This window comes from Nerophis lumbriciformis, linkage group LG04 (assembly GCF_033978685.3).
Source record: "Nerophis lumbriciformis linkage group LG04, RoL_Nlum_v2.1, whole genome shotgun sequence".
NCBI classification, from domain to species: Eukaryota; Metazoa; Chordata; class Actinopteri; order Syngnathiformes; family Syngnathidae; genus Nerophis; species Nerophis lumbriciformis.
Window position 1 is genome coordinate 87475 of NC_084551.2, and position 25946 is coordinate 113420.

General features: G+C 39.3%; 2 protein-coding genes across 6 annotated transcripts in view; one reads left to right on the forward strand and one right to left on the reverse strand.

Moving 5' to 3' along the window:
* The window catches only part of LOC133594327 (meprin A subunit beta-like), a 45670-nt gene extending 35505 nt beyond the window's left edge, over positions 1-10165 (forward strand). For all 4 annotated transcript variants that reach the window (XM_061947090.2, XM_061947107.1, XM_061947115.1 and 1 more), the window contains exons 14-19: positions 5446-5619; positions 5680-5785; positions 5844-5882; positions 8041-8097; positions 8175-8216; positions 9993-10165. In XM_061947090.2, the coding sequence (XP_061803074.1) occupies positions 5446-5619; positions 5680-5785; positions 5844-5882; positions 8041-8097; positions 8175-8216; positions 9993-10089 (515 nt within the window). In that variant the 3' untranslated portion in view covers positions 10090-10165. The remainder of the gene's footprint in view (positions 1-5445; positions 5620-5679; positions 5786-5843; positions 5883-8040; positions 8098-8174; positions 8217-9992) is intronic.
* A 25-nt stretch (positions 10166-10190) lies between these two features.
* On the reverse strand, positions 10191-25023 carry tomm40 (translocase of outer mitochondrial membrane 40 homolog (yeast)). Of its 2 annotated transcripts, XM_072912940.1 has the most exons (9): positions 24979-25023; positions 21115-21361; positions 15222-15382; positions 15036-15137; positions 14858-14963; positions 14655-14777; positions 10965-11041; positions 10765-10867; positions 10191-10698 (listed from the first exon to the last, which is right to left on the reverse strand). In XM_072912940.1, the coding sequence occupies exons 2-9, from the start codon at positions 21338-21340 to the stop codon at positions 10559-10561; spliced, it is 1038 nt and encodes a 345-aa protein (XP_072769041.1). In that variant the 5' UTR covers positions 21341-21361; positions 24979-25023; the 3' UTR covers positions 10191-10558. The 2 variants fall into 2 exon arrangements, with proteins under 2 accessions (XP_072769041.1, XP_061803109.1); XM_061947125.2 differs by lacking the exon at positions 24979-25023 and adding an exon at positions 24810-24960 and having other exon boundaries at positions 10191-10867.
* Between the last annotated feature and the right edge of the window lie 923 nt (positions 25024-25946).

Below are 25946 nucleotides of genomic sequence, written 5' to 3' on the forward strand. Positions count from 1 at the left end.
TCCCTCCATCAGTGTGTGAATGTGTGTGTGAATGGGTAAATGTGGAAGTAGTGTCAAAGCGCTTTGAGTACCTTGAAGGTAGAAAAGCGCTATACAAGTACAACCCATTTATTTATTTATCATTTATTTATTTGGGAGGTCCCTGGTTACATCACTGAGGCTGTCGCTGAGGGAAGGGGGTAAGCTCAACAGCCCCAGTTAGACACGATATATGACTATTAATGAAATGCAAATGTGCTGACACTCGTGATATCTCCCTATCTCTGCTTTGTCTGCGTCACGGTACTCGATGTTCGGCCTTGGCAGTCAGCAGGCCGAGTCTGGACACAACACTGTTACGAGACGACTCGCAATATTTTGGATTGCCAGTTGTCCCTTTGCACAGATAGAAAAGTACAACTTCAGCACAATTGATCATTATAGCATAAGAGTTGTGTGACAATATATACATAATTATTCTAACAGGGACACACCCATAAAAACACCTGAAAGTTCCTGTTGGTGATACTCTGCCTTTCTCAGTTATGGAACATTTAAATAGGAGTTTTAGAAAACAGTGTTGTATTGTACTTATAAAACACGCAGTTAGACAACATCACGGCTTATTAAAGCATCTTCCTGCACGAAAATAAGAGTTAACAGTGCAACACTCTTCTTCCCCTGCAGATAGCGCCATCAAACCACTTTCTATTTAAAGGTGAACTGGAACTGCACTTTTTTGGGGGAATTTTGTTATTGTTCCCAATTCTTATGTAAGACAAGCACACCAGGGTTTCCCCTTAATGGAACTAAATGTGGCCCCGGACAAATCATAGCCGCCACACCTTGAAAATAAGTTGGGTTTTTTTTACGTGTAAACAAATTAAAGTAATATAATGTAGTCTCCAGAAAAAGTCACACAAAGTGTAACGCTATTTTTAACTTTTATTGCCAAGCTTATGATAACCGGCCCAATTCCAACAGGTTTTACCTCCCGTGCTCACACGTTCTTCTCCGTGATTTCTCCGGCAAACAACACTTCCTCATTCTCCACCAATCCGCTTTCAAGCACGGGCGGTGTGTTTGGGACCATAGATAAAATCAAAACCACACGAACATAAAACCAAAAATGTGTCTGCTGAAAAAAGACTTTGATCACCGAAACCAGACGTATACAAGATGCACACGATTTTCTGGAGCGTAGTCAACATGTTTGCTGTGTCGACGTAACTTTAATATATCCCAGATATACCCGCAGACGGTGATCCACAAAATGTGCAAATATTAAGAGGGCAGTGGCGGCTTTTAAGGAGACAACGGCAGCGCAATACAAGTATGACGTCATTCTTGCTGCAGCTCGCTTTTCGTCGAGGACATCGAGGGACAGAAGTGGAGTCTCTAAACACCACGAGTATATTCTTTAATAACACCATTCACAACAAATTACATCGTACAATAATAATAAGCAGCAACAATTGAAAATGTAGCTAAACGATATAATATAAAAATATATGTTAATACTAATTAATAATAGCACAGATTTGTTTTTAAATGTACCGTATTTTTCGGAGTATAAGTCGCACCTGCCGAAAATGCATGATAAAGAAGGAAAAAAACATATATAAGTCGCACTGGAGTATAAGTCGCATTTTTTGGGGAAATTTATTTGATAAAATCCAACACCAATAATAGACATTTGAAAGGCAATTTAAAATAAATAAAGAATAGTGAACAACAGGCTGAATAAGTGTACGTTATATGAGGCATAAATAACCAACCGGTATGTTAACGTAACATATTATGGTAAGAGTCATTCAAATAACTATAACATATAGAACATGCTATACAATCTGTCACTCCTAATCGCTACATCCCATGAAATCTTATACGTCTAGTCCAGGGGTGCTCACACTTTTTCTGCAGGCGAGCTACTTTTCAATTGATCAAGTCGTGGGGATCTACCTCATTCATATATATCATTTATATTTACTTATTTATGAAATATATGTTTTTGTTAACAAGTTAAAGGTGTTTAATGATAATACAAGCATGTTTAACAAATGTAGTTAATATTGTTAACAAGTTAAAGGTGTTTAATGATAATACAAGCATGTTTAACAGATATAGTTAATATTGTTAATAAGTTAAATGTGTTTAAAGATAATGCAAGCATGTTTAACACATATAGTTAATATTGTTAACAAGTTAAAGGTGTTTAATGATAATGCAAGCATGTTTAACACATAGTTAATATTGTTAATAAATTAAAGGTGTTTAATGATAATACAAGAATGTTTAATACATATAGTTAATATTGTTAATAAATTAAAGGTGTTTAATGATAATACAAGTATGTTTAATACATATAGTTAATATTGTTAACAAGTTAAAGGTGTTTAAAGATAATGCAAGCATGTTTAACACATATAGTTAATATTGTTAACAAGTTAAAGGTGTTTAATGATAATACAAGCATGTTTAACACATAGTTAATATTGTTAATAAGTTAAAGGTGTTTAAAGATAATGCAAGCATGTTAACACATAGTTAATATTGTTAACAAGTTAAAGGTGTTTAAAGATAATACAAGCATGTTTAACACATATAGATTCCTTTCTTTCATGAAGACAAGAATATAAGTTGGTGTATTACCTGATTCTGATGACTTGCATTGATAGGAATCAGACAGTGGTGTTGATAACGTCCGCATTTTCGAATGGAGGAGAAAAAAAGTCCTCCTTTCTGTCCAATACCACATGAAAGTGGTTGGTTTTTGGCATCTTATTTGTCCAGCTTCCGTACTCCTTTGTATATACTTTACAAGAAATACATTGTCGGCAAACTCCGTAGCTTGCTAGCTTGTGCACGCCAGCTTTCTGAGACTCTTATTTTGTTAGCGCAACTGTGCAGTCGGTCTTTGGAGTTTTGACGACAGGTACGGCGCCAGAGTCTGTTGAAATAAAGTGTTTCTCGCCTTCCTGTCGGTAATTTTAATGAGCTGGCAGCAGCCAGCGTCATCTCAGAAGACCCTCGGGTGCCGTGAATGTCAATCAAGTGACGAAAGTGACGTCATAGTGAAGATTTATGATCGCTCATTATAAGGACTATTTTTTTAATGCCTGGCTGGTGATCGACTGACACACCCTCCACGATCGACCGGTAGCTCGCGATCGACGTAATGAGCACCCCTGGTCTAGTCTCTTACGTGAATGAGCTAAATAATATTATTTGATATTTTACGGTAATGTGTTAATAATTTCATACATAAGTCGCTCCTGAGTATAAGTCGCACCCCCGGGCCAAACTATGAAAAAAAAACTGCGACTTATAGTCCGAAAAATACGGTATGTATACATACATCATGGTGACCACGCCCCTAACCACACCCCCACAGCCACAGGTATCTTGGAAATCTAGAGGAATCCCTGCTCATTCTTCTTTTTATGCATTCTAACTCATAGATAAATGCTAGCAAATGTCAGCTAACAATGGAGCTATAAAGTGCTCTAAAAAATCTCCAAAAACCTCTGTTTTATGTACAGTATATATGTAATGTAGTAACAGGCACATTCATAGTAACGTAATATTCATGTATTTTGGTCATTTTAAGCATACGGTGGTGTATTAATTTCACAGTCATCACAACGTTCAGTTTTTTCTTCAACAACAACACTACTAATCATGACAGACTTCATGAGAGACAACAAGCTTACTTTGGGACAAATGACCCAGAATCTTGTATTTTTGAGCCTGAATATGTGAGGAGGAAGATCTACAGGTTTTAGAAGTTGTGTGCTTAACTGATGCAGCTTTAGTGAACTACTAAGCAGCATGTAGCAGTATTGCTAAGTGCTAAAGAAGAAATACAAACTATGAACATAATAAAACAATCACTCTCTGTACAATGTCTGCTCTCACTGGGATGAGATGAGATGTTTGTATAAAAACATAAGCGTTTTTTCATGTCTTTCTTGCCATCTCCGGGTCGAAGTTGAATGTCAAAGAGGCAATGCAGTATCTCAAAATGTAAACAAAGCTGCTTAAGCTAGTTATCTCTCTGTGACCACGGCACTACTAAAAGTTGTTTGTCTGCGCTAGCGCTTATATTAACAATATTGCTAATACTTGGTCAACATTCAGGTCATGAGATGTAAATGGAGTATTGTTGGCGATTTGTTGATGTTTTTGGAGGGCTTTACAGGGGGAATAGCATACTTTAGTAGTGTATGGCAAGCTTCTTTCACAGTCGCGCCCTCTGGTGGATGTCATGGCTCACTGCTCCACTTGGCCCCAATGCAAATAGACTGTAAAAAAAAAAGTGGAAGGAAAAACTGAATGCATCTGATCAGGATCTGCAACAAATGATGTATTTAATGTACACCAAACTCTGCGCCAAAGTTTTGTTTGTTTTTTAGCGTTGACTTTTGTATCACTAATTAGTTGTTAGGATCTAGCAAGTGTGAGAATTAGATCTTTTTAGCTGTTCTTTCTTAAGCCATATTTATGTTTAAAACAGCTAGTATTTTCCCATGTAGTGCGTCTTCTCCTGACCTCCTTGCTTTTATCTTATGTCCGCTAGTAAACTCTTAAGGACCCCTGTTTGTCGGCTCACAGAGCTGTTTTGGCCAGTTCCTTATCTGTTTTGAAGAAGCAGCCGTGCTCCTTTCTGGGCGAGAGGGGCTGTTTTCGCTCTACATAAGCTGACTCTTTTTGTTTGGATTTAGACCTCTTCTTGCTGATGCATTGTAAGGGCTGGTCTCCTCAAGCTTGTGTGCCATTCTGTCTCTAGGGTCCTTTTTACTCAACAGAATTTGGGATTGACCAGTGTGTTTTATTCCCTGAGAGGAAGACTGGTCGCGCGCAACACAAGCTAGACAACAAACATCTGCTTGATCTACAAATTAGTTAGTAGCTAACATGCTAATTGACGAAATAGCAAATTCTTGAAAATATACAGTATGTATTGTGGAGAATGCATATATGTTTAAGAGTTCTTTCTTTATTCATAGTCATGTTTGAATCAGCTAGTATTTTCCCATTTATACTCTGTATACTTGTCTGCAGATGTCTGTGTAGTGTCTTAGCCATTGGAATGTGGCAGAGATGCATCCCCCTCCTTATCTTATCAGTGTTGGATGCATTCCTTTCTGGACAGGGTGGGCGCTGTTTTCGTATTCAATAAGTTGTCTCTTCCCGTTTGAATGTTAGACCATTTCGAGATGTCGATATGAAATGAAAATTGGACTGGTATCCTAAAGCTTTAGTAAAACTTAATAATATTCCTATTCTGTCTTGATGGTCCTTCTTACTCAGCATATATGTCATCTAAAGAATTTGGGATTGACCAGTGACTTTAAGACTGGTCAGACGCAACAGTATCCAGATTGGCAAAAAAAATCAAATTCACTATTACTAACGACATAAAGCAACTATTTGCTCATGAAATCTCATATTCTGTCAAAACAGGCACGTTTGCATGGGACGACCCTGGTAAGAATGGCCTCACAGGTGTGGACGAGAACAACAAGACTGTCTTTGTCAGTCGGTTGTTCGGCTGGTCCTACTTTGCCACGTTAGAACAAATGAAGACCAGAGATTTCCTCAAAGGAGGAAACATCGTGCTGAGCTTCAGCTTCGAAGGTAGTCCATCTTCTTCTTCTTTCAAGTGCATTATCCTCCCGTTAATGTTTTTTTTGTTAGACATTACTCCTTTGGTGGATGGACATAGTTTGCCGTGTGGCAAAGCCGGGCCGGTGGACGTCACACATCCTCCTAAAGACGAGGATGAAGGGCCGTGTTCTTCCGAGTAGGTGTGACATCCTTTAATGACAATGACTCCGTTTAATGATGATTGGCTTTTACAGTGTTGCAGTCACCACAACACCACAGCCCAACACCACAAGGTAATTGCAGTCACACAATCAATCATTTCTTGAGACCTTATTTGAATACTTATTACTTTATGCTTTTAAGACTCACATTACATAAGACTAAAACTATGACATTTTCATGAAATGGGCAAAATAAAATGTGTTTATAAGTAAATTAATCCGTTAAATTACAACTTTTTTTAATCTTGCAAGTACAATTATTATCATAATTAAAACAATATTAGCATGGCCTTATTTAGGAAAAAGTAAGATTTTTTTTGTCATTCACAGAATGATTTCCTCACATTAAAATACAACTTAAAGTTGAGTACTACTAAGACTAAACACTATTTCCCTATCTTCTCCCCCCAAAAATGTTTTGTTGTAATACAACTTTTTTTAACCATTAAAAATGACATTATTTTGTGTGTGTATATTTTGATTATAACTTCAATCAAGTTAAATTAGGACGTTTTTCTTGTAATGTTATGAATTTATTCCCGTAAAATTACCACTTTTTTGGAAAAACTTTTTAAAATTAAAACTTTTTTCTTTTTCGCAACATTTCCTTGTAAAATTAAGAGGTTTTTTTAGGTACTATTACATCTCTGTTGTAAGATATCGCCTCCGTTTTTGTATAATTGAAACAATAAAAAGGTTGTTGTTTACAGTGTTGCAACAACAACCACCAAGGTATTTTCACAATAATGCACTGTTTTATCTGTATGTGTGACATTCATTCTTGTAATACTAACACTGGCAAAAACTATTTCCTTCTCGTCTCCCCCAAAAATGTTTTCTCGTAATATTACAACTTTTTGTCCAAAATTAAATAACATAATTTAATTTTTGTATAAATATTGTAACATTATTACTTCATTCAGGAAAATTACACCTTTATTATAACCAAAACATATTTTTCTTATTATTAAATGACTGGTAAAAGTAAAAAATTAAAATTAAAAAAAACATTTTTGTTTTCCCTTGTTATACTACACTTCTCTAATTTGATCATAACTTTAATGAGGTTGAATTTGGAATTTTTTTACGTACCGTAATAGTATGACTTCATTCCCTTAAAATTACAACTTTATAACTTCTTTTTTTTTAATTATAACTTTTCCCTTTTCCGAACGTTTTCTTGTAAAAAAAAAAATGTAGGTAACATTGCAACTTTGTTCTAAGATATTGCCGCCGTTTTTATATAATTGAAAGAATAAAAAGGTTGTTGTTTACAGTGTTGCAACAACAACCACCAAGGTATTTTAACAATAATGCACTGTTTTATCTTTGTTTGACATTCATTCTTGTAATACTAAGACTGGCAAAAACACTATTTATTTTTCTTCTCCCCCCCCAAAATATTTTTCTCGTAATATTACTACTTTTTTCCAACATTAAATAACATAATTTCATTTTTTTATATGAATATTGTAACATTATTACTTTATTAAAATTACACCTTTATTATAACCAAAACTGTTTTCTTATTATTTCTAAATGACTGGTAAAACAAAACAAAAAATATGTTTCCCTCGTTAAACTACACTTCTCTAATTTGATCATAACTTTAATTAGGTTAAATTTTGACGTTTTTCATGTAATATGACTTCATTCCCGTAAAATTACAACTTTATTACTTTTTTTTGTTTTCAAATATAACTTTTCCTTTTTTCTGAACAATTTCTTGTAAAATGTATTTTTTAGGTAACATTACAACTTGGTTATTAGATAATGCCTCCATTTTTGTGCATTTGAAACAATAAAATTGCCAGTAACCACAATGGCCCACGCTATTTGAAGGCTATTTTGTTATCTATATGTATGTCTGTATGTACAATTGAAACAAAAGACTGTAAAAACACTATTTCCTTGCTTTCCCCCCCCAAAATGGTTTTCTCATAAAAAAAAAATTCCCATACAATTTTTTTTTTACTTTATTACTTGATTCAGGAAAAATATATGTATCTACTGTTTTCTTGTAATATGACTAGTGAAAGTAAAACAAATCAGATTTTTTTTGTCATATTACTTCACAGTTCCAATTTGATTGTTACTTTTCTTGTAATATTATGACTTCAGTTTTTGAAAAATGACAACATTTTCCTTTTCCCCAACATTTTCTTGTAAAAGTATTTGTGTTGAGATAATGCCTTCAATTTTTGTTCAATAAAAACATTGTTTATGACAGTGTTCCAACAACCATTATTACCACCACCCCAATTCCTGTCACCACACATGACCCAAGGTACTCTATTTCAAACACATTTGCCACAATAATTATTATCCATATGTCTGACATTAAATGACTATTATTTTCCACAGAGAATCCACCACCCTTCCTGTTCCTCACCCCACGGACGATAGGTATGACAATACACACATGGACTTTTCACAGCAACTTGTAGCTAACACTTGTGTGTGTGTGTGTATGTATATATATATATATATGTATGTATACATCACATTTACAACATTAAAACTTGCTGACATGACACATGTGCATACAGACAAGGTAAACACAGAAGCTTTAAACTCATTCAATGTAACAAGGCTTTGAAGTTGAAGATTTGATTGTAGGTTATTCCAAGCCTTATGTGCTGAAAACCTAAATGTTCTGTTCTTACTTTGGGGACGACAAATTGCAGAACATTCATTGAACGAAGATTGTGACTTCCTTGTTTCTTTATTAAAAGACAAGACAGATAAGATGGAGTGATATGCATGTATACATGTATATATACATATATGTCTGTGTGTGTATATATATACATACATACATATAAATATATGTATGTATATATAAATGTGTATATGTATGTATGTATATACATACATAGATGTGTTTATATGTATGTATACATATATACACATACATACATACATATATATACATATACAAATATGTACACATACATATGTATATATATATATTTATTAATATATACATATATATGTATGTGTACATATTTGTATATGTATATATGAATGTACATATTTATATATATATATATATATACAGTGTATATATATATATTTATGTGTACATATTTATATATTATTTATATATGTATATTTTTTTATTTTATATATATAATCAAAATTATACATACATACATACACATAAGTATGTACATACATATACAAATATGTACATACATATATATGTATATATTTATTAATATATACATATATGTGTGTACATATTTTTATATGTATATATATATATGTACATGTGTAAAAATTTAACTGTATATGTATGTATATATACATGTGTGTGTGTGTATATATATGTATGTATACATACATATATAGGTATATATACATATTTATATATGAATGTATATATATATACACATTTATGTATATATACATATGTATGTATACATACATGTATGTATACATACATATATGTATACATGTATGTATACATACATGTATGTATACATATATACATTCATATATAAATATGTACATATGTATACATACATGTGTGTAAAAAATGTAACTGTGTATATGTATGTGTATATATATATGTATGTATACATATATACATACCGGTACATGTACACATACATATGTATAAATACATATTTATATATGAATGTATATATGTATACATACATATGGGTGTGTATATACACATATGTATGTATATGTGTATGTATACATATATACACATGTATAATAATACACACTATATAGTGTGTATTGTATATGTATGTATACATGTATATATATATACATGTATGTGTGTGTGTGTGTATATATATATATATGTACATATATATATACTCACATGTAAGTATACAAATTATGTATGTATGTATACACGTACAATATGTGTATATATAAAGAATGTATGTGTATTTATTTACACATACATTAACATTTATGTGTATGTCTATATACAGTATATATGTATACAAAGTTTGTATGTGTGTATAAACACATATGTATAAGTGTCTATATACAATTTGTGTACGAATGAAAAAAAAAAGTGTATGTAGTGTGTGTGTACGTATATATATATATACACAAAGTGCATATATATATTGTATATGTATATACAATGTGTGTGTATATACAGTATAATATGAAGAGTATAATGTAATTGATATGCATTTTCTTCTCCTACTGCAGCATTTTTAGCGTTGGTCCCAACATGGAGTCGTCTCCTGCTCTTGTCTTCTTCATCCTGACGCTTCTCTTGCCTTGTTGGGCAGGTGAGATGTTTTGAAGAAAAAACACATACCTGATCTGGTGGGCGGAACTCGTATTACAGAAAATGTGTTTTGTTAAATAAACCCTTCTGCATTGTGGAAAGTGCATCACATAAGATTAAAAAAGTAATCACATTTATTTCCATCATCACATGATCACCATATATTATGTCTAACCACTGTTTGATTTTTACAAGACGTTCTCATGCATCGCCCCGATGCCTTGCTGACATACGCCTTGTTGTCCTCCGGTTTGTTTGATACGCCATAACGTAAAGACATTTGTGCTACACGATGTAGTCCTGGCCCCTTGGTGGTCTCTGTCTCGATGTCTTCCCCCACAAATCACAGTAGTAAAAGAGAGTCTCTGAATGTAATGTTGGGAAAAACTCAGTCCAGGTACCTGTGGGTCTTCTCCGTGCCTGTCCAAGCTGGGGGCCCGCGAGCTGGCTCCTGGGAGGGACGACGGGGCAGCTCCGAGACGCGCTAACCGATAGTGACGCTGAAGCCGCACTGGAACTTGTTCTTGCGGTGGTTAAGGAAAGCTCCCAGGGCCAGAGTGAGGGGCAGGGGTAGTAGTTTCTTCTCCAGAGTGGCCCCTGCCACCCAGTTGCTGTCTACAGAGCCTGATGGAGGAAGGACAAGATGATTGCTGCTGCATTGTTCACATACATAACTGAGACCATACTTACCTTTAAAGAGCAAGTTAGCTTTGGGCAGGTCCAGCTGATAACCCAAAGATGTTGTGGTCTCCTGCATCCTGGTGCTGGCTTCAAACTCCACTCCCACTTGCAACTGGAAGGACAACAACAACAAATCAAATGATGAAGGTCTGCACAATGTAACAAGATCCTCTATGGAAGTATTATTTCATTGACATGCTCAAGCCTACCTGATCGTTGGCTTTATGATAGTAAGTAGCGTGGCATCCTGCTCCTCCCACAGTCAGCGTTGCAACGTAGTTGTTACCTGAGGACAATGGAAACCATCTACTTGTACATTAACATCGTCAACGTAAAGTTGTACAAGAAATGATCATTTCAGTCTCAAAAGGTTATGAATATGTTCTGGAAAACTGCTGTATTTCCCTCATAATGTGACCTTATACAAATGTAATTGTTTCCCCTAGAGGAGGGGGGGTTACCTCTCCGAGGTTTCTCATAGTCATTCACATCGACGTCCCACTGGGGTGAGTTTTTCCTTGCCCTTATGTGGGCTCTGTACCGAGGATGTCGTTGTGGCTTGTGCAGCCCTTTGAGACACTTGTGATTTAGGGCTATATAAATAAACATTGATTGATTGATTGATTGAAAGTCATTTTTTTTCCTGACCATAATTATTGTACAATTACAATTAGTTCAAATTCATTGTCCTAAAATGACAATATATATTTTCTTGCAGGTAAAAAGATTTGTGTTAAATGTTAATCTTGTAAAAATATTGACTTAATTTTTGCAAATTCTCACTTAAGCTTGGAAAATTACAACTTTACGTAATTTAAGTTGTACTCTTTTCCAAGTAATATGACATCTAGAAAGAGGTTCCGCAGCCTCCGAAGCAGAACCTCCAGATTCTGTAACAGCTTCTTCCCTCAGGCCGTAAGACTCTTGAACGCATCATAATAATCCCCTCAATAATGTATTAACTCGCTGGAATATAAAGACAATATAACATACATCCATAAACGTGCAATATATTTATTTGTACAGTAATTTTATTTATATTTGCACCTTATTGCTTTTTTATCCTGCATTACCATGAGCTAATGCAACACAATTCCGTTCTTATCTGTAATGTAAAGTTCAAATTTGAATGACAATAAAAAGGAAGTCTCGTCTATAAAATTCTTATTGAATTGTCTTTAATTCGGTTATAATCTAACATTTAAAAAATAATGCAAATTGTATTCCGTATTTTCCGCACTATAAGCCGCACCTAAAAACCACAAATTTTCTCAAAAGCTGACAGTGCGCCTTATAACCCGGTGCGCTTTATATATGGATAAATATTAAGATTCATTTTCATAAAGTTTCGGTCTCGCAACTTCGGTAAACAGCCGCCATCTTTTTTCCCCGTAGAAGAAGCGCGCGGTGCATGCTGGGATATGTGACGTTTCATTTCCATTTGTGTGTTTATGTAAAGACCCCAAAATGGCTCCTATTAAGTGTGTTGTCTGTCTAATTATAAATAATGCAGACGAGGCGTGTTAACTGAGTTCTCAACGTTTACTCACAGCGTGCTCATAACCACATTCTAACTGCCAGCATACAACAACGCTTCTCAGGGCTACCGCGCATGCTCGTAACTATCGTTGCATGCTGGGTAGTGTAGTTGTTATATTTGCTAGCTCATAACAGCACATTGAGAGACACGCTTACACGCTTAATTCAATACTCGCCGTCATTCCGGGTGGATTGACAAAAGACCTCCAGCCGCTAGATATTGGTGTCAACAGGGCATTCGAAGCTAGACTGCTAACTGCGTGGGAACAGTGGATGACAGAAGGCGAACACACGTGACGTTCACCAAGACAGGGAGACAGCGCCGGACGACGCCAACATCACCTTCACTAAGACAGGGAGACAGCGCTAGACGACGCCAACATCTGCCAGTGGATCGTAAATGCCTGGGCAGATATTTCGGTCACAACTGTGGTCCGAGCTTTCCGGAAGGCAGGATTCACAGAACTGCTGGACAACAGCGACACTGACTCCGATTACTTCGACGAGACGGACCCGGCCATTTTGGATCCCACATTCGCCCAACTTTTCAATTCGGACACCGAAGACGAAGAATGAAGAATAACTTCAGAAAGTGAGCGTTATGTTTATTTTGTGTGTTGTGACATTAACGTTCGAGCAACATTATGTTGCTATTGCTCTGCACTATTTTGAATTTTACTATGTTTGTGATTGCACATTTGCGTACATTTTGGGACAGAGTTGTTAGAACGCTGGTTTTTAATATATTATTAAAGTTTGACTGACCTATCTGACTGTTTTTTTGACATTCCTTTAGCGCAGTTAGATGCGGCTTACAACACGGGGCGGCTTATAGGTGGACAAAGTTTTGAAATATGCCGTTCATTGAAGGCGCGGCTTATAACCCAGGGCGCCTTATGGTGCGGAAAATACGGTACATATTCTAAAATGTTTATCAATTTTTTTCCCTTCGACTTTTTCCTTAAAATACAAGTGTCTTTTTCCATTATTGTCGCACACATACACACACACATACATATATATATATATATATATATATATACATATACACATACACATATATATATATATATATATATACACACACACACACACACACACATATACAGTACAGGCCAAAAGTTTGGACACACCTTCTCCTCATTCAATACGTTTTCTTTATTTTCATGACTACCGTATTTTCCGCACTATTAACCGCACCTAAAAACCACAAATTTACTCAAAAGCTGACAGTGCGGCTTTTAACCCGGTGCGCTTTATATATGGATTAATATTACGATTCATTTTCATAAAGTTTCGATCTCGCAACTTCGGTAAACAGCCGCCATCTTTTTTCCCGGTAGAACAGGAAGCGCTTCTTCTTCTACGCAAGCAACCGCCAAGGTAAGCACCCGCCCCCATAGAACAGGAAGCGCTTCTTCTTCTACTGTAAGCAACCACCCGCCCGCGTAGAAGAAGAAAAAGCGCGCTGATATTACCGTACGTTTCATTTCCTTTGTGTGTTTACATCTGTAAAGACCACAAAATGGCTCCTACTAAGCGACAAGGATCCGGTTCATGAAAAGACGCAATCTCTCCATCCGCACACGGATTACTATTTCACAGCAACTGATATTCCTGTGAACCGCACTGTGGATACAACGGGAGCATGTACGGTGAATATTCGCACCACAGGGAATGAGAAGTCATCCTTCACTGTGGTTCTAGCTTGCCATGCTAATGGCCAGAAACTTCCACCCATGGTGATATTCAAAAGGAAGACCTTGCCAAAAGAGACCTTTCCAGCCGGCGTCATCATAAAAGCTAACTCGAAGGGATGGATGAAGAAAAGATGAGCGAGTGGTTAAGGTAAGTTTAAGTTTACGCGAAGAGGCCGGGTGGCTTTTTTCACGCAGCTCTGTCCATGTTGATATACGTATGTTTGTGATTGCACATTTGCGTACATTTTGGGAGTGAACAGAGTTGTTAGAACGCTGGTTTTTAATATATTATTAAAGTTTGACTGACCTATCTGACTGTTTTTTTGACATTCCTTTAGCGCAGTTAGATGCGGCTTATAACACGGGGCGGCTTATAGGTGGACAAAGTTTTGAAATATGCCGTTCATTGAAGGCGCGGCTTTTAACCCAGGGCGCCTTATGGTGCGGAAAATATGGTATATAACTCCACATGTGTTCATTCATAGTTTTGATGCCTTCAGTGACAATCTACTATGTAAATAGTCATGAAAATAAAAAAAAGGCATTGAAATGAGAAGGTGTGTCCGTGTATATATACACACACAAGTTTGGTTTGAATACTTGTTATGTAAACACTTTTATATGTAAAAGATTTGAGTGGAACATTATCAAGTAGTTTACCTGTGTACCTGCCCAGGAGGGAGGTGACTGTACCTTCCTCGCCTGGTCTCCGGTGGTATACGAGCTCACCGCCAAGAGCTAGTGAAGGTGTAATCGATTGGAGATAGTGGGCCACAACGATGCCTGAAGAAAATAAAACCGGAAACATTTGCTTTCAAGACAAAACACAAAACAGTAAACAAGGGTATTTAAAAAAAACTGACCTGAGCCTACGAGTATGTCAGGGTTCCCTAGCGTCACGGCAGAAGTGAAATCGGCACCACGGTACTCCAAGTCACACTGCCAGTTCACAAACTTTTGCTGCTGAGTCTGGGAAACAAAGCCACCGACCATAACTGCAAACCTGTTCAAACAATGTATCTTTCTGCATGTGTGTGTTACCTGGATGGCTATTTTGGAGCGGACGGCCGTGCAAAGTTGGTGGATAATTTGAGCATTGAGACTCCCCGTGTTGTCCATGTCGCCCACTATGACTGGAAATGACTGAAGGAAGCAGAAATGACGGTCAGATCTGGAAACGCTCATCTAAAAGTTGGCACTGGCTGTGCCACAAAAAATGTCCGTTACCTCTGCAGGTCCTGTTTGTTTACTGCCGACATAGGTGGAGCCAAATCGATAGCCAGAGTCCCCCAGAGTGCTGAGGGTGATGGTATGGCTCACCTGGAAGTGGTTACTCAAGCCCTTGTTAACAACTAGCCGCACACCTTCCATCTGCATTGGGAAAACCTCTGAAACAACAAAAATCAACCTTTTGACTGTACATGTATAATGTATTAATATTATTCACATGTGAATAATGCTGTATAATAGACTGTATTTATATTATTCACATGTGAATAATGCTGTGTAATAGACTGTATTTATGTTATTCACATGTGAATAACGCTGTGTAATAGACTGTATTTATATTATTCACCTACTCAGTAGCCTAGTGGTTAGAGTGTCGTGTCCGCCCTGAGATCGGTAGGTTGGGAGTTCAAACCCCGGCCAAGTCATACCAAAGACTATAAAAATGGGAGCCATTACCTCCCTGCTTGGCACTCAGCATCAAGGCTTGGGATTGGGGTTAAATCACCAAAACTGATTCCCGGGCGTGGCACCGCTGCTGCCCACTGCTCCCCTCACCTCCCGGGGGGTGACCAAGGGGATGGGTCAAATGCAGAGAACAAATTTCACCACACCTAGTGTGTGTGTGAGACAATCATTGGGACTTTAACTTTAACATGTGAATAATTCTGTATAACAGACTGTATTTATGTTATTCACATGTGAATAATGCTTTATAATAGACTGTATTTATTAGGGATGTCCCGATCCAGGTTTTTACACTTCCGATCCGATACCGATATTGTTTTTGCACTTCCGATCCCGATACTGACCGATACTGGCCTATCCGAGCATGTATTAAAGTTTAAAATTATTTAGCCTACTTACCGGTAGTTGTCAGAATCATGTTGAAAAGGGTTTTAGTACTCTTGATAACAACTAGCCAGCTGAATTAGGGGAGTTTGAATAATACACAATGGTTGGTAACAAGAAACTGACCTGTTTATTCAAGAATAAACACAAAATAGACAAAATGATACATGACAAACAGAAATGGCATCATTGAACTAGGGCTGGGCGATATGGCCTTTTTTTAATATTGCGATATTTTAAGGCCATATTGCGATACACAATATATATCTCGATATTTTGCCTTAGCCTTGAATGAACACTTGATGCATATAATCACAGCAGTATGATGATTCTATGTGTTTTGATTGATTGATTGAGACTTTTATTAGTAGGTTGCACAGTGAAGTACATATTCCGTACAATTGACCACTAAATGGTAACACCCCAATAAGTTTTTACACTTGTTTAAGTCGGGGTCCACTGAAATTGATTCATGATACAGATATATACTATCAGATATATACTATCATCATAATACAGTCATCACACAAGATAATCACATTGAATTATCTACATTATTTATAATCCAGGGTGTGGAGGGGGGCGCCGGATGTAAGTGTCAAAAAGACAGCCAAAAGAGTTTGATATGAGAATAAATCTAAAGTTAAAATATAGGGTAGAAATGCACCCATTTGCAGGAAATGTAGTCTTGATTTTCAAAATGTTCTTTCAAGGCTTGCATGTCTACATTAAAACATTCTTCTTCATACTGCATTAATATATGCTACTTTTAAACTTTCATGCAGAGAAGGAAATCACAACTAAAAAAATCACTAATTTTTTCATACGGTGTTGATGTGGAAATGTTTGCCTCGGCATTTTGATGGTGTGGACGTGTGGCACCGAATGGAGATAAGCGTCTCGACAGACGTCACAATATTTGAACAATGATGACGAAAACTGTTTTCTCTGTCGTGTCCGTGTGTCGAACATTGTTATGCGCTTATTTTTTCCATTTGATTTTGTGCGTGGCATATAATTGCTATGGGCAGAGGACGCTTAAACAGTGCGCAATTGCACAGGTGCGCACCTTAGAGAGAACGTTGGTCACACGGCTGCGCTAGTATCACAGCTAACGATAGCCATGCTGCTACCTCTCTGCTGGGAGAGGACGTATACGTATGTGACGTATGACGTGACAGGATGTGACGTGTGTAAGAGGGTGCGCTTGCTGTCTGTGAGAGGGAGACACAGAAAAGAGTAGGAAGAGCCTGTCGTGTAATGCCAGCAGCTAAAAGCAACTGCGTGAGAATCCACAGACCTGTGGATGTGTTGAAGGTGTGCTGGAAAATGCGGAACGGAAATTAGGGAGCAGCAGAAAAGTGGAATGTATTATTTAAATAGGTGCGTTGGAAAACACGGGGCGGAGTTTTTTTTAAACTGGATCTGGATCGGCATTTTCCCATGCCTTGCCGATACGCATTTTTTGGCAAATATCGGCGGCCGATCCGATCCAAATATCGGATCGGGACATCCCTAGTATTTATATTATTCACATGTGAATAATGCTGTATAATAGACTGTATTTATATTATTCACATGTGAATAATGCTGTATAATAGACTGTATTTACCGTATGTTATTCACATGTGAATAATGCTGTGTAATAGACTGTATTTATGTTATTCACATGTGAATAATGCTGTGTAATAGACTGTATTTATGTTATTCACATGTGAATAATGCTGTGTAATAGACTATTTATATTATTCACATGTGAATAATGCTGTATAATAGACTGTATTCACATGTGAATAATGCTGTTTAATAGACTGTATTTATATTATTCACATGTGAATTATGCTGTATAAAAGAATGGAGGTAATGGGTCCTACTGTTGTCATTCACTTCAATTTCACTGAATATCGCTCAAAAATTAATAACTTTATATGTATACTTTCACCGAAAAATATATTGATATATATCGAATATCGAATTTAAGTTAAATATATTGAGATGTACTTTTTTGTCCATATCGCCCAGGCCTACTAGACACTTGAAAAATTCTCAACAAGTTACCGTATTTTTCGGATTATAAGTCGCAGTTTTTTCCATAGTTTGGCCGGGGGTGCGATTTATACTCTGGAGCGATTTATGTGTGATATTATTAACGCAGTACCGTAAAATATCAAATAATATTATTTATCTCATTCACGTAAGAGACTAGGCGTATATCAGCAATCGTCACACACACACACACGTCAACCAATAAAAAATTGGCGGGGGCGGGTCATGGCAGAAGTGCATTGTGTAAAAAAAGATGCTACTACTTCTGTACCTATGAAAATGGATCATTTCAACATTGGCGGTAACTTATAAAAAGTGAGAAGGGCTGAACAAAAATGACAGCGAAAAGGAAATCATATACTGCAGGTTACAAGCTGGAAGTAGTGAAATATGCAGCAGAAAACGGCAATTGAGCAGCAGAAAGAAAGTTTGGAGTAAGTGAGAAACTTGTAAGGGACTGGCGAAAAATGTCCCCAAAAAATGCGACTTATACTCTAGTGCGACTTATATATGTTTTTTTCCTTCTTTATTACGGTATACATTTTCGGCCGGTGGAATTTATACTCCGGAGCGATTTATAATCCGATAAATACGGTACATTGTACATTAAACGGCAACAATTGAAAAATAGAGCAAAACCATATATTCTAAAAATATATACCATATGTTAATACTAATTGGTAACACACCTTTAGTTTTAAATATACACACTTTTTTAGCTTTTTCAAAGAAAATCTTAAAGAAAATTATGCAAATTGTACGACGACGTGTTTTAATTGTTTTTTCCCTTTAAAATCTCTTTTAATCATATTTATTTTTATATTGTTTTTATATTGGTTCTATATTTATTTTTTGTTTTTATTCAGTCATTGGTGGAGCTAAGGATAATATTAGATTATTGTTTTTAATATTGTTGTGCAGCACTTTGGAAACATTTTTGTTGTTTAAATGTGCTGTATAAATAAAGTGAATTGGATTGGATGTTGACCACGACCCTAACCTCACCGCCACAGGTATCTTGCCAATCTAGAGGAAACCCTGCACTGTATGTATATATATATATATATATATATATATATATATATATATATATATATATAACTTTAATTTGTTTTCAGGTAAAAAAACAACATTTTTAAGTTGTGGCGGCTTTTATTTTGCAAATTTGTAGTAGTAGCAGCGACTTCCTTGTTTATTTACGGAATCCAGTTTATTTCCTTTGTTTTGATGTCAAGGGCACATTGGGGCCTGTGCGCGTTTATACTGGAGTCTGACAAAGATCACAGTTTACTTCTAATCTAAACAGCTGGAAGAAATCAGATTTTTTATTTTTTTAAAGGGGAACATTATCAGCAGACCTATGTAAGCGTCAATATATACCTTGATGTTGCAGAAAAAAAGACCATATATTTTTTTAACCGATTTCCAAACTCTAAATGGGTGAATTTTGGCGAATTAAACGCCTTTCTAATATTCGCTCTCGGAGCGATGACGTCACAACGTGACGTCACATCGGGAAGCAATCCGCCATTTTCTCAAACACCGAGTCAAATCAGCTCTGTTATTTTCCGTTTTTTCGACTGTTTTCCGTACCTTGGAGACATCATGCCTCGTGGGTGTGTTGTCGGAGGGTGTAACAACACCAACAGGGACGGATTCAAGTTGCACCAGTGGCCCAAAGATGCCAAAGTGGCAAGAAATTGGACGTTTGTTCCGCACACTTTACCCACGAAAGCTATGCTACGACAGAGATGGCAAGAATGTGTGGATATCCTGCGACACTCAAAGCAGATGCATTTCCAACCATAAAGTCAAAGAAATCTGCCGCCAGACCCCCATTGAATCTGCCGGAGTGTGTGAGCAATTCAGGGACAAAGGACCTCGGTAGCACGGCAAAAAATGGCGGCAGTTTGTTCCCGCAGACGAGCGAGCTAAACCCCCTATCGACCCTAGCTTCCCTGGCCTGCTGACATCAACTCCAAAACTGGACAGATCAGCTTTCAGGAAAAGAGCGCAGATGAGGGTATGTCTACAGAATATATTAATTGATGAAAATTGGGCTGTCTGCACTCTCAAAGTGCATGTTGTTGCCAAATGTATTTCATATGCTGTAAACCTAGTTCATAGTTGTTAGTTTCCTTTAATGCCAAACAAACACATACCAATCGTTGGTTAGAAGGCGATCGCCGAATTCGTCCTCGCTTTCTCCCGTGTCGCTGGCTGTCGTGTCGTTTTCGTGGGTTTCGCTTGCATACGGTTCAAACCGATATGGCTCAATAGCTTCAGTTTCTTCTTCAATTTGGTTTTCGCTACCTGCCTCCACACTACAACCATCCGTTTCAATACATTCGTAATCTGTTGAATTGCTTAAGCTGTGTTGGCTTCACTATGTGACGTCACAGGAAAATGGACGGGTGTATATAACGATGGTTAAAATCAGGCACTTTGAAGCTTTTTTTAGGGATATTGCGTGATGGGTAAAATTTTGAAAAAAACTTTGGAAAATATAATAAGCCACTGGGAACTGATTTTTAATGGTTTTAACCATTCTGAAATTGTGATAATGTTCCTCTTTAAATCAGAGTTTGTCCACTCTGGTCTGCAGTGTAAACGTCGTCCTTGCGACGCTTCACTGTTATGACAAATAAAGTGGTCTTTTTCTTCTTTTTTTTTTTTTAGATTGGATGAAAGGATGACTCAAAAGATCGCAACGTTGGTTTTTTGCTCTGCTACTTATAAAACCCTGACCCAGAATCAGGTCGTTTGCAGGTCATTTAGCACTGGTCAGTGGACCCATGCATTTTTGCGTTAGACTCTCTGTGCCTTCACACTGGTGGTGTGTAGCCTCCCGTCAGCCGGCTATCCCTGTCCGTCTGCACCTCTTGTATCATTCCGGCAAGGTGTGATTCTGACTTAGAGGCATTCAGTCATATAGCCCCATTGGCTCCTCAGCCAAGCCCATGTACCAAACGTCCGTAAATAAAGTGGTCTTTACCTTTACATTTGCGGTGGCACTCCTCGTACGTGCCGGGGTTCGGGAGCGGGGACTCGGTCAAGTCTGTGATCTGCAGGTCGGAGGACGACGACGTCAACGAAGGGACGGAGGACACGGGGGGCATGGTGAACCCCGGGGGTACCGACGCCAACCCGGGGACCCCTTGACCGCCTCCGACCGTGGCCGGGGCGGGACTGGGGGAGGTGGCAGCCAGTACACTGCCCATACTCGAGGAGGATTTAACAGACTGGAAGACAAGAAGACAGTAGATGGTTAATGACTTGACAAATAGTAGACAATTCAGAGATCCACTCGACGTCTGTTGCACCGGTCGCCCGGGGGGTGGGATTGTCCCCACATCTGCGGTCCCCTCCAAGGTTTCTCATTGTATCCAATTGTGTTGAGTTTTTTCTTGCCCTGATGTGGGATCTGAGCCGAGGATGTCGTTATGGCTTGTGCAGCCCTTTGAGACACTTGTGATTTAGGGCTATATAAATAAACTTTGATTGATATCGGTCTATTCAGGTGTACTGGAGAGGAGGCTACGCCGGATAGTCGAACCTCAGATTCAGGAGGAACAGTGTGGTTTTCGTCCTGGTCGTGGAACTGTGGACCAGCTCTATACTCTGGGCAGGGTCCTTGAGGGTGCATGGGAGTTTGCCCAACCAGTCTACATGTGCTTTGTGGACTTGGAGAAGGCATTCGACCGTGTCCCTCGGGAAGTCCTGTGGGGAGTGCTCAGAGAGTATGGGGTATCGGACTGTCTGATTGTGGCAGTTCGCTCCCTGTAATCAGTCTCAGAGCTTGGTCCGCATTGCCGGCAGTAAGTCGGACACGTTTCCAGTGAGGGTTGGACTTTGCCAAGGCTGCCTTTTGTCACCGATTCTGTTCATAACTTTTATGGACAGAATTTCTAGGCGCAGTCAAGGCGTTGAGGGGATCCGGTTTGGTGGCTGCAGGATTAGGTCTCTGCTTTTTGCAGATGATGTGGTCCTGATGGCTTCATCTGGCCAGGATCTTCAGCTCTCACTGGATCGGTTCGCAGCCGAGTGTGAAGCGACTGGGATGAGAATCAGCACATCCAAGTCCGAGTCCATGGTTCTCGCCCGGGAAAGGGTGGAGTGCCATCTCCAGGTTGGGGAGGAGATCTTGCCCCAAGTGGAGGAGTTCAAGTACCTCGGAGTCTTGTTCACGAGTGAGGGAAGACTGGATCGTGAGATCGACAGGCGGATCGGTGCGGCGTCTTCAGTAACGCGGACGCTGTATCGATCTGAGCTGAGCCGGAAGGCAAAGCTCTCAGTTTACCGGTCGATCTACGTTCCCATCCTCACCTATGGTCATGAGCGTTGGGTTATGACCAAAAGGACAAGATCACGGGTACAAGCGGCCGAAATGAGTTTCCTCCGCCGGGTGGCAGGGCTCTCCCTTAGAGATAGGGTGAGGAGCTCAGAGTAAAGCCACTGCTCCTCCACATGGAGAGGAGCCAGATGAGGTGGTTCGGGCATCTGCTCAGGATGCCACCCGAACACCTCCCTAGGAAGGTGTTTGGGGCACGTCCGACCGGCAGGAAGCCACGGGGAAGACCCAGGACACGTTGGGAAGACTATGTCTCCCGGCTGGCCTGTGAACGCCTTGGGATCCCCCGGCAGGAGCTGGACGAAGTGGCTGGGGAAAGAGAAGTCTGGGCGTCTCTGCTTAGGCTGCCGCCCCCGCGACCCCACCTCAGATAAGCGGAAGAAAATGGATACATGGATAGATGAATGGATATTTTAACAATTAAAACTGCATCACTTGACTTTTACGCTGTGCTTAGAAATGGAAATCAAAATAAACAGGTTGTCACATTAGATCATGTCTTATTTTGAAGTTGTCTTCCTGTGTTTGGGGTTTTACTTCCTATCTTGCGCTCTTATAATGGTGACACTTCCTGTTTTGTGTGTGTTCACGCCTACTTTGTCGCACAAATCCCTGCAACTTGTTTTCTTATCGTCAATCAAGACTATTTAAGTTGAGCCTTCTGCTACCTTGGTTGTCGGAACATTGATAGTCAGGGCATGCACCTTGTGGACGCTCCACGTGTTTGCCCGTAAGACTTTGCTGTTCCCCCAGGGGAAACCGGGTAAAACACGGCACAGTGGCAAAGCTGAACCTATAACAATCTACAAGGTTAATACAGACGTGTGGCGAAGTTGGTAGAGTGGCCGTGCCAGCAATCGGAGGGTTGCTGGTTACTGGGGTTCAATCCCCACCTTCTACCATCCTAGTCACGTCCGTTGTGTCCTTGAGCAAGACACTTCACCCTTGCTCCTGATGGCTGCTGGTTAGCGCCTTGCATGGCAGCTCCCGCCATCAGTGTGTGAACGTGTATGTGAATGGGTGAATGTGGAAATAGTGTCAAAGCGCTTTGAGTACCTTGAAGGTAGAAAAGCGCTATACAAGTATAACCCATTTATCATTTATTTAATACACGTCCGACCGGTAGGAGGCCACGGGGAACACCCAGGACACGTCGGGAAGACTATGTCTCCCGGCTGGCCTAGGAACGCCTCGGGATCCCCTGGGAGGAGCTGGACGAAGTGGCTTGGGAGAGGAAAATCTGGGCTTCTCTGCTTAGGCTGCCGCCCCCGCGACCCAACCTCGGATAAGCGGAAGAAAATGGATGCCGTTGTGGCTTGTGCAGCCCTTTGAGACACTTGTGATTTAGGGCTGTATAAATAAACTTTGATTGGTTCTCGCCCGGGAAAGGGTGGAGTGCCATCTCCGGGTTGGGGAGGAGATCTTGCCCCAAGTGGAGGAGTTCAAGTACCTGGGAGTCTTGTTCACGAGTGAGGGAAGAGTGGATGGTGAGATCGACAGGCGGATCGGTGCGGCGTCTTCAGTAATGCGGACGCTGTATCGATCCATTGTGGTGAAGGGAAGGCAAAGCTCTCAACTTACCGGTCGATCTACGTTCCCATCCTCACCTATGGTCATGAGCTTTGGGTTATGACCGAAAGGACAAGATCACGGGTTGAAATGAGTTTCCTCCGCCGGGTGGCGGGTCTCTCCCTTAGAGATAGGGTGAGGAACTCAGAGAAAAGCCGCTGCTCCTCCACATGGAGAGGAGCCAGATTAGGTGGTTCGGCCCCCAAACATCTCCCTAGGGAGGTGTTTGGGGCACGTCCGACCGGCAGGAGGCCACGGGGAAGACCCGGGACACGTTGGGAAGACTATGTCTCCCGACTGGCCTGGGAACGCATCGGGATCCCCCCGCAGGAGCTGGACGAAGTGGCTGGGGAGAGGGAAGTCTGGGCGTCTCTGCTTAGGCTGCCGCCCCCGCGACCCCACCTCGGATAAGCGGAAGAAAATGGATGTATGGATGATTGATTGAATTATAGAGCCAAACTCAAATGAGTGAATTTAAATGTAAAACATTAAAAGCGTCTTCCACTATGGAGATTGAAGCACAAAGGGCAGTTAGCTAATGAAACATTAGCAGCAGAGAGCTTGGCTGTCTTAACAGTGTAGCGTCTTGGCTTCTAGCTAAGGCCCAGTTTATGTCAGTTTCAACAATGTATAACTAAACCACGCCGCTTCACGTCCATGCACTTTTATTTACCGGCTCTTACTGAAGTCACACAAACTGCTTTAACACTCGCAATAACACATTTAACCCCCAGGTGGCTAAAGCTAGTTAGCATTAGCCAGCTAGCTACCTAGCTAAGTGTAAAGCGAAGCCATGTGGAGTCCGGCAAGAAGAAGAAGAGCCCTCCCGCCTGCACTCGCGACCATTGCTGACGCCGTCCACAATGGCTTCTCATTCAAAACAAGCAGCTATTACATTTCGCCGGGCGACAAGAGGACATTCGCGGCTGATCTACTCACGGTAGCAGCTCGGTTCCAGCAGGGGGGGAGGCAGGCAGGCAGGGAGGAGCGGGGGGGGGGGGGGCTCAGAGCACACCGGGAAAGTTCACCACCAGGAGTTGTGACAAGTGTCCCGCCCACTTTCGGTATTGGTGTCGCTGATTGGCTAGCACCGACCCCTGGTTCTACCACCATTGGCTAATATCACAAGAGGGTCAGCCCACTTACGGTGACGTCACAGAAGGGGGGTCATTCTGCTACCAGAAGGTTCATTCAATCTTCGCTTGAATGACATTCCAAGGGTACGTTTGGACTTCAGGGCTTTACTGCTACCATTTGATTATAAAACGAACCTGTTATGTTTCAGGGTGTCTTAAGCGGCATATTTTACGTTACAAATTGTATGTTTTATAAATAGAAAGATAATCAGTCGAGACCTGTTCTATTTAATGTATTAGAGATGTTTTTTTATTATCTGTATCGTTTTTTTAAATTATTATTATTTTTTATTATTATTAAATCAACATAAAAAAACACAAGATACACTTACAATTAGTGCACCAACCCAAAACACCTCCCTCCCCCATTTACACTCATTCACACAAAAGTGTTGTTTCTTTCTGTTATTAATATTGTGGTTCCTACATTATATATCAATATATATCAATACAGTCTGCAAGGGATACAGTCCGTAAGCACACATGATTGTGCGTGCTGCTGCTCCACTAATAGTACTAACCTTTAACAGATAATTTTACTCATTTTCATTAATTACTAGTTTCTATGTAACTGTTTTTATATTGTTTTACTTTCTTTTTTTATTCAAGAAAATGTTTTTAATTTATTTATCTTATTTTATAATTTTTTTTTAAAAAGGACCTTACCTACCTGGTTGTCCAAATTAGGCATAATGATGTGTTAATTCCACGACTGTATATATCGGTATCGGTAAGAGTTTGACAATATCGGATATCGGCAAAAAGCCATTA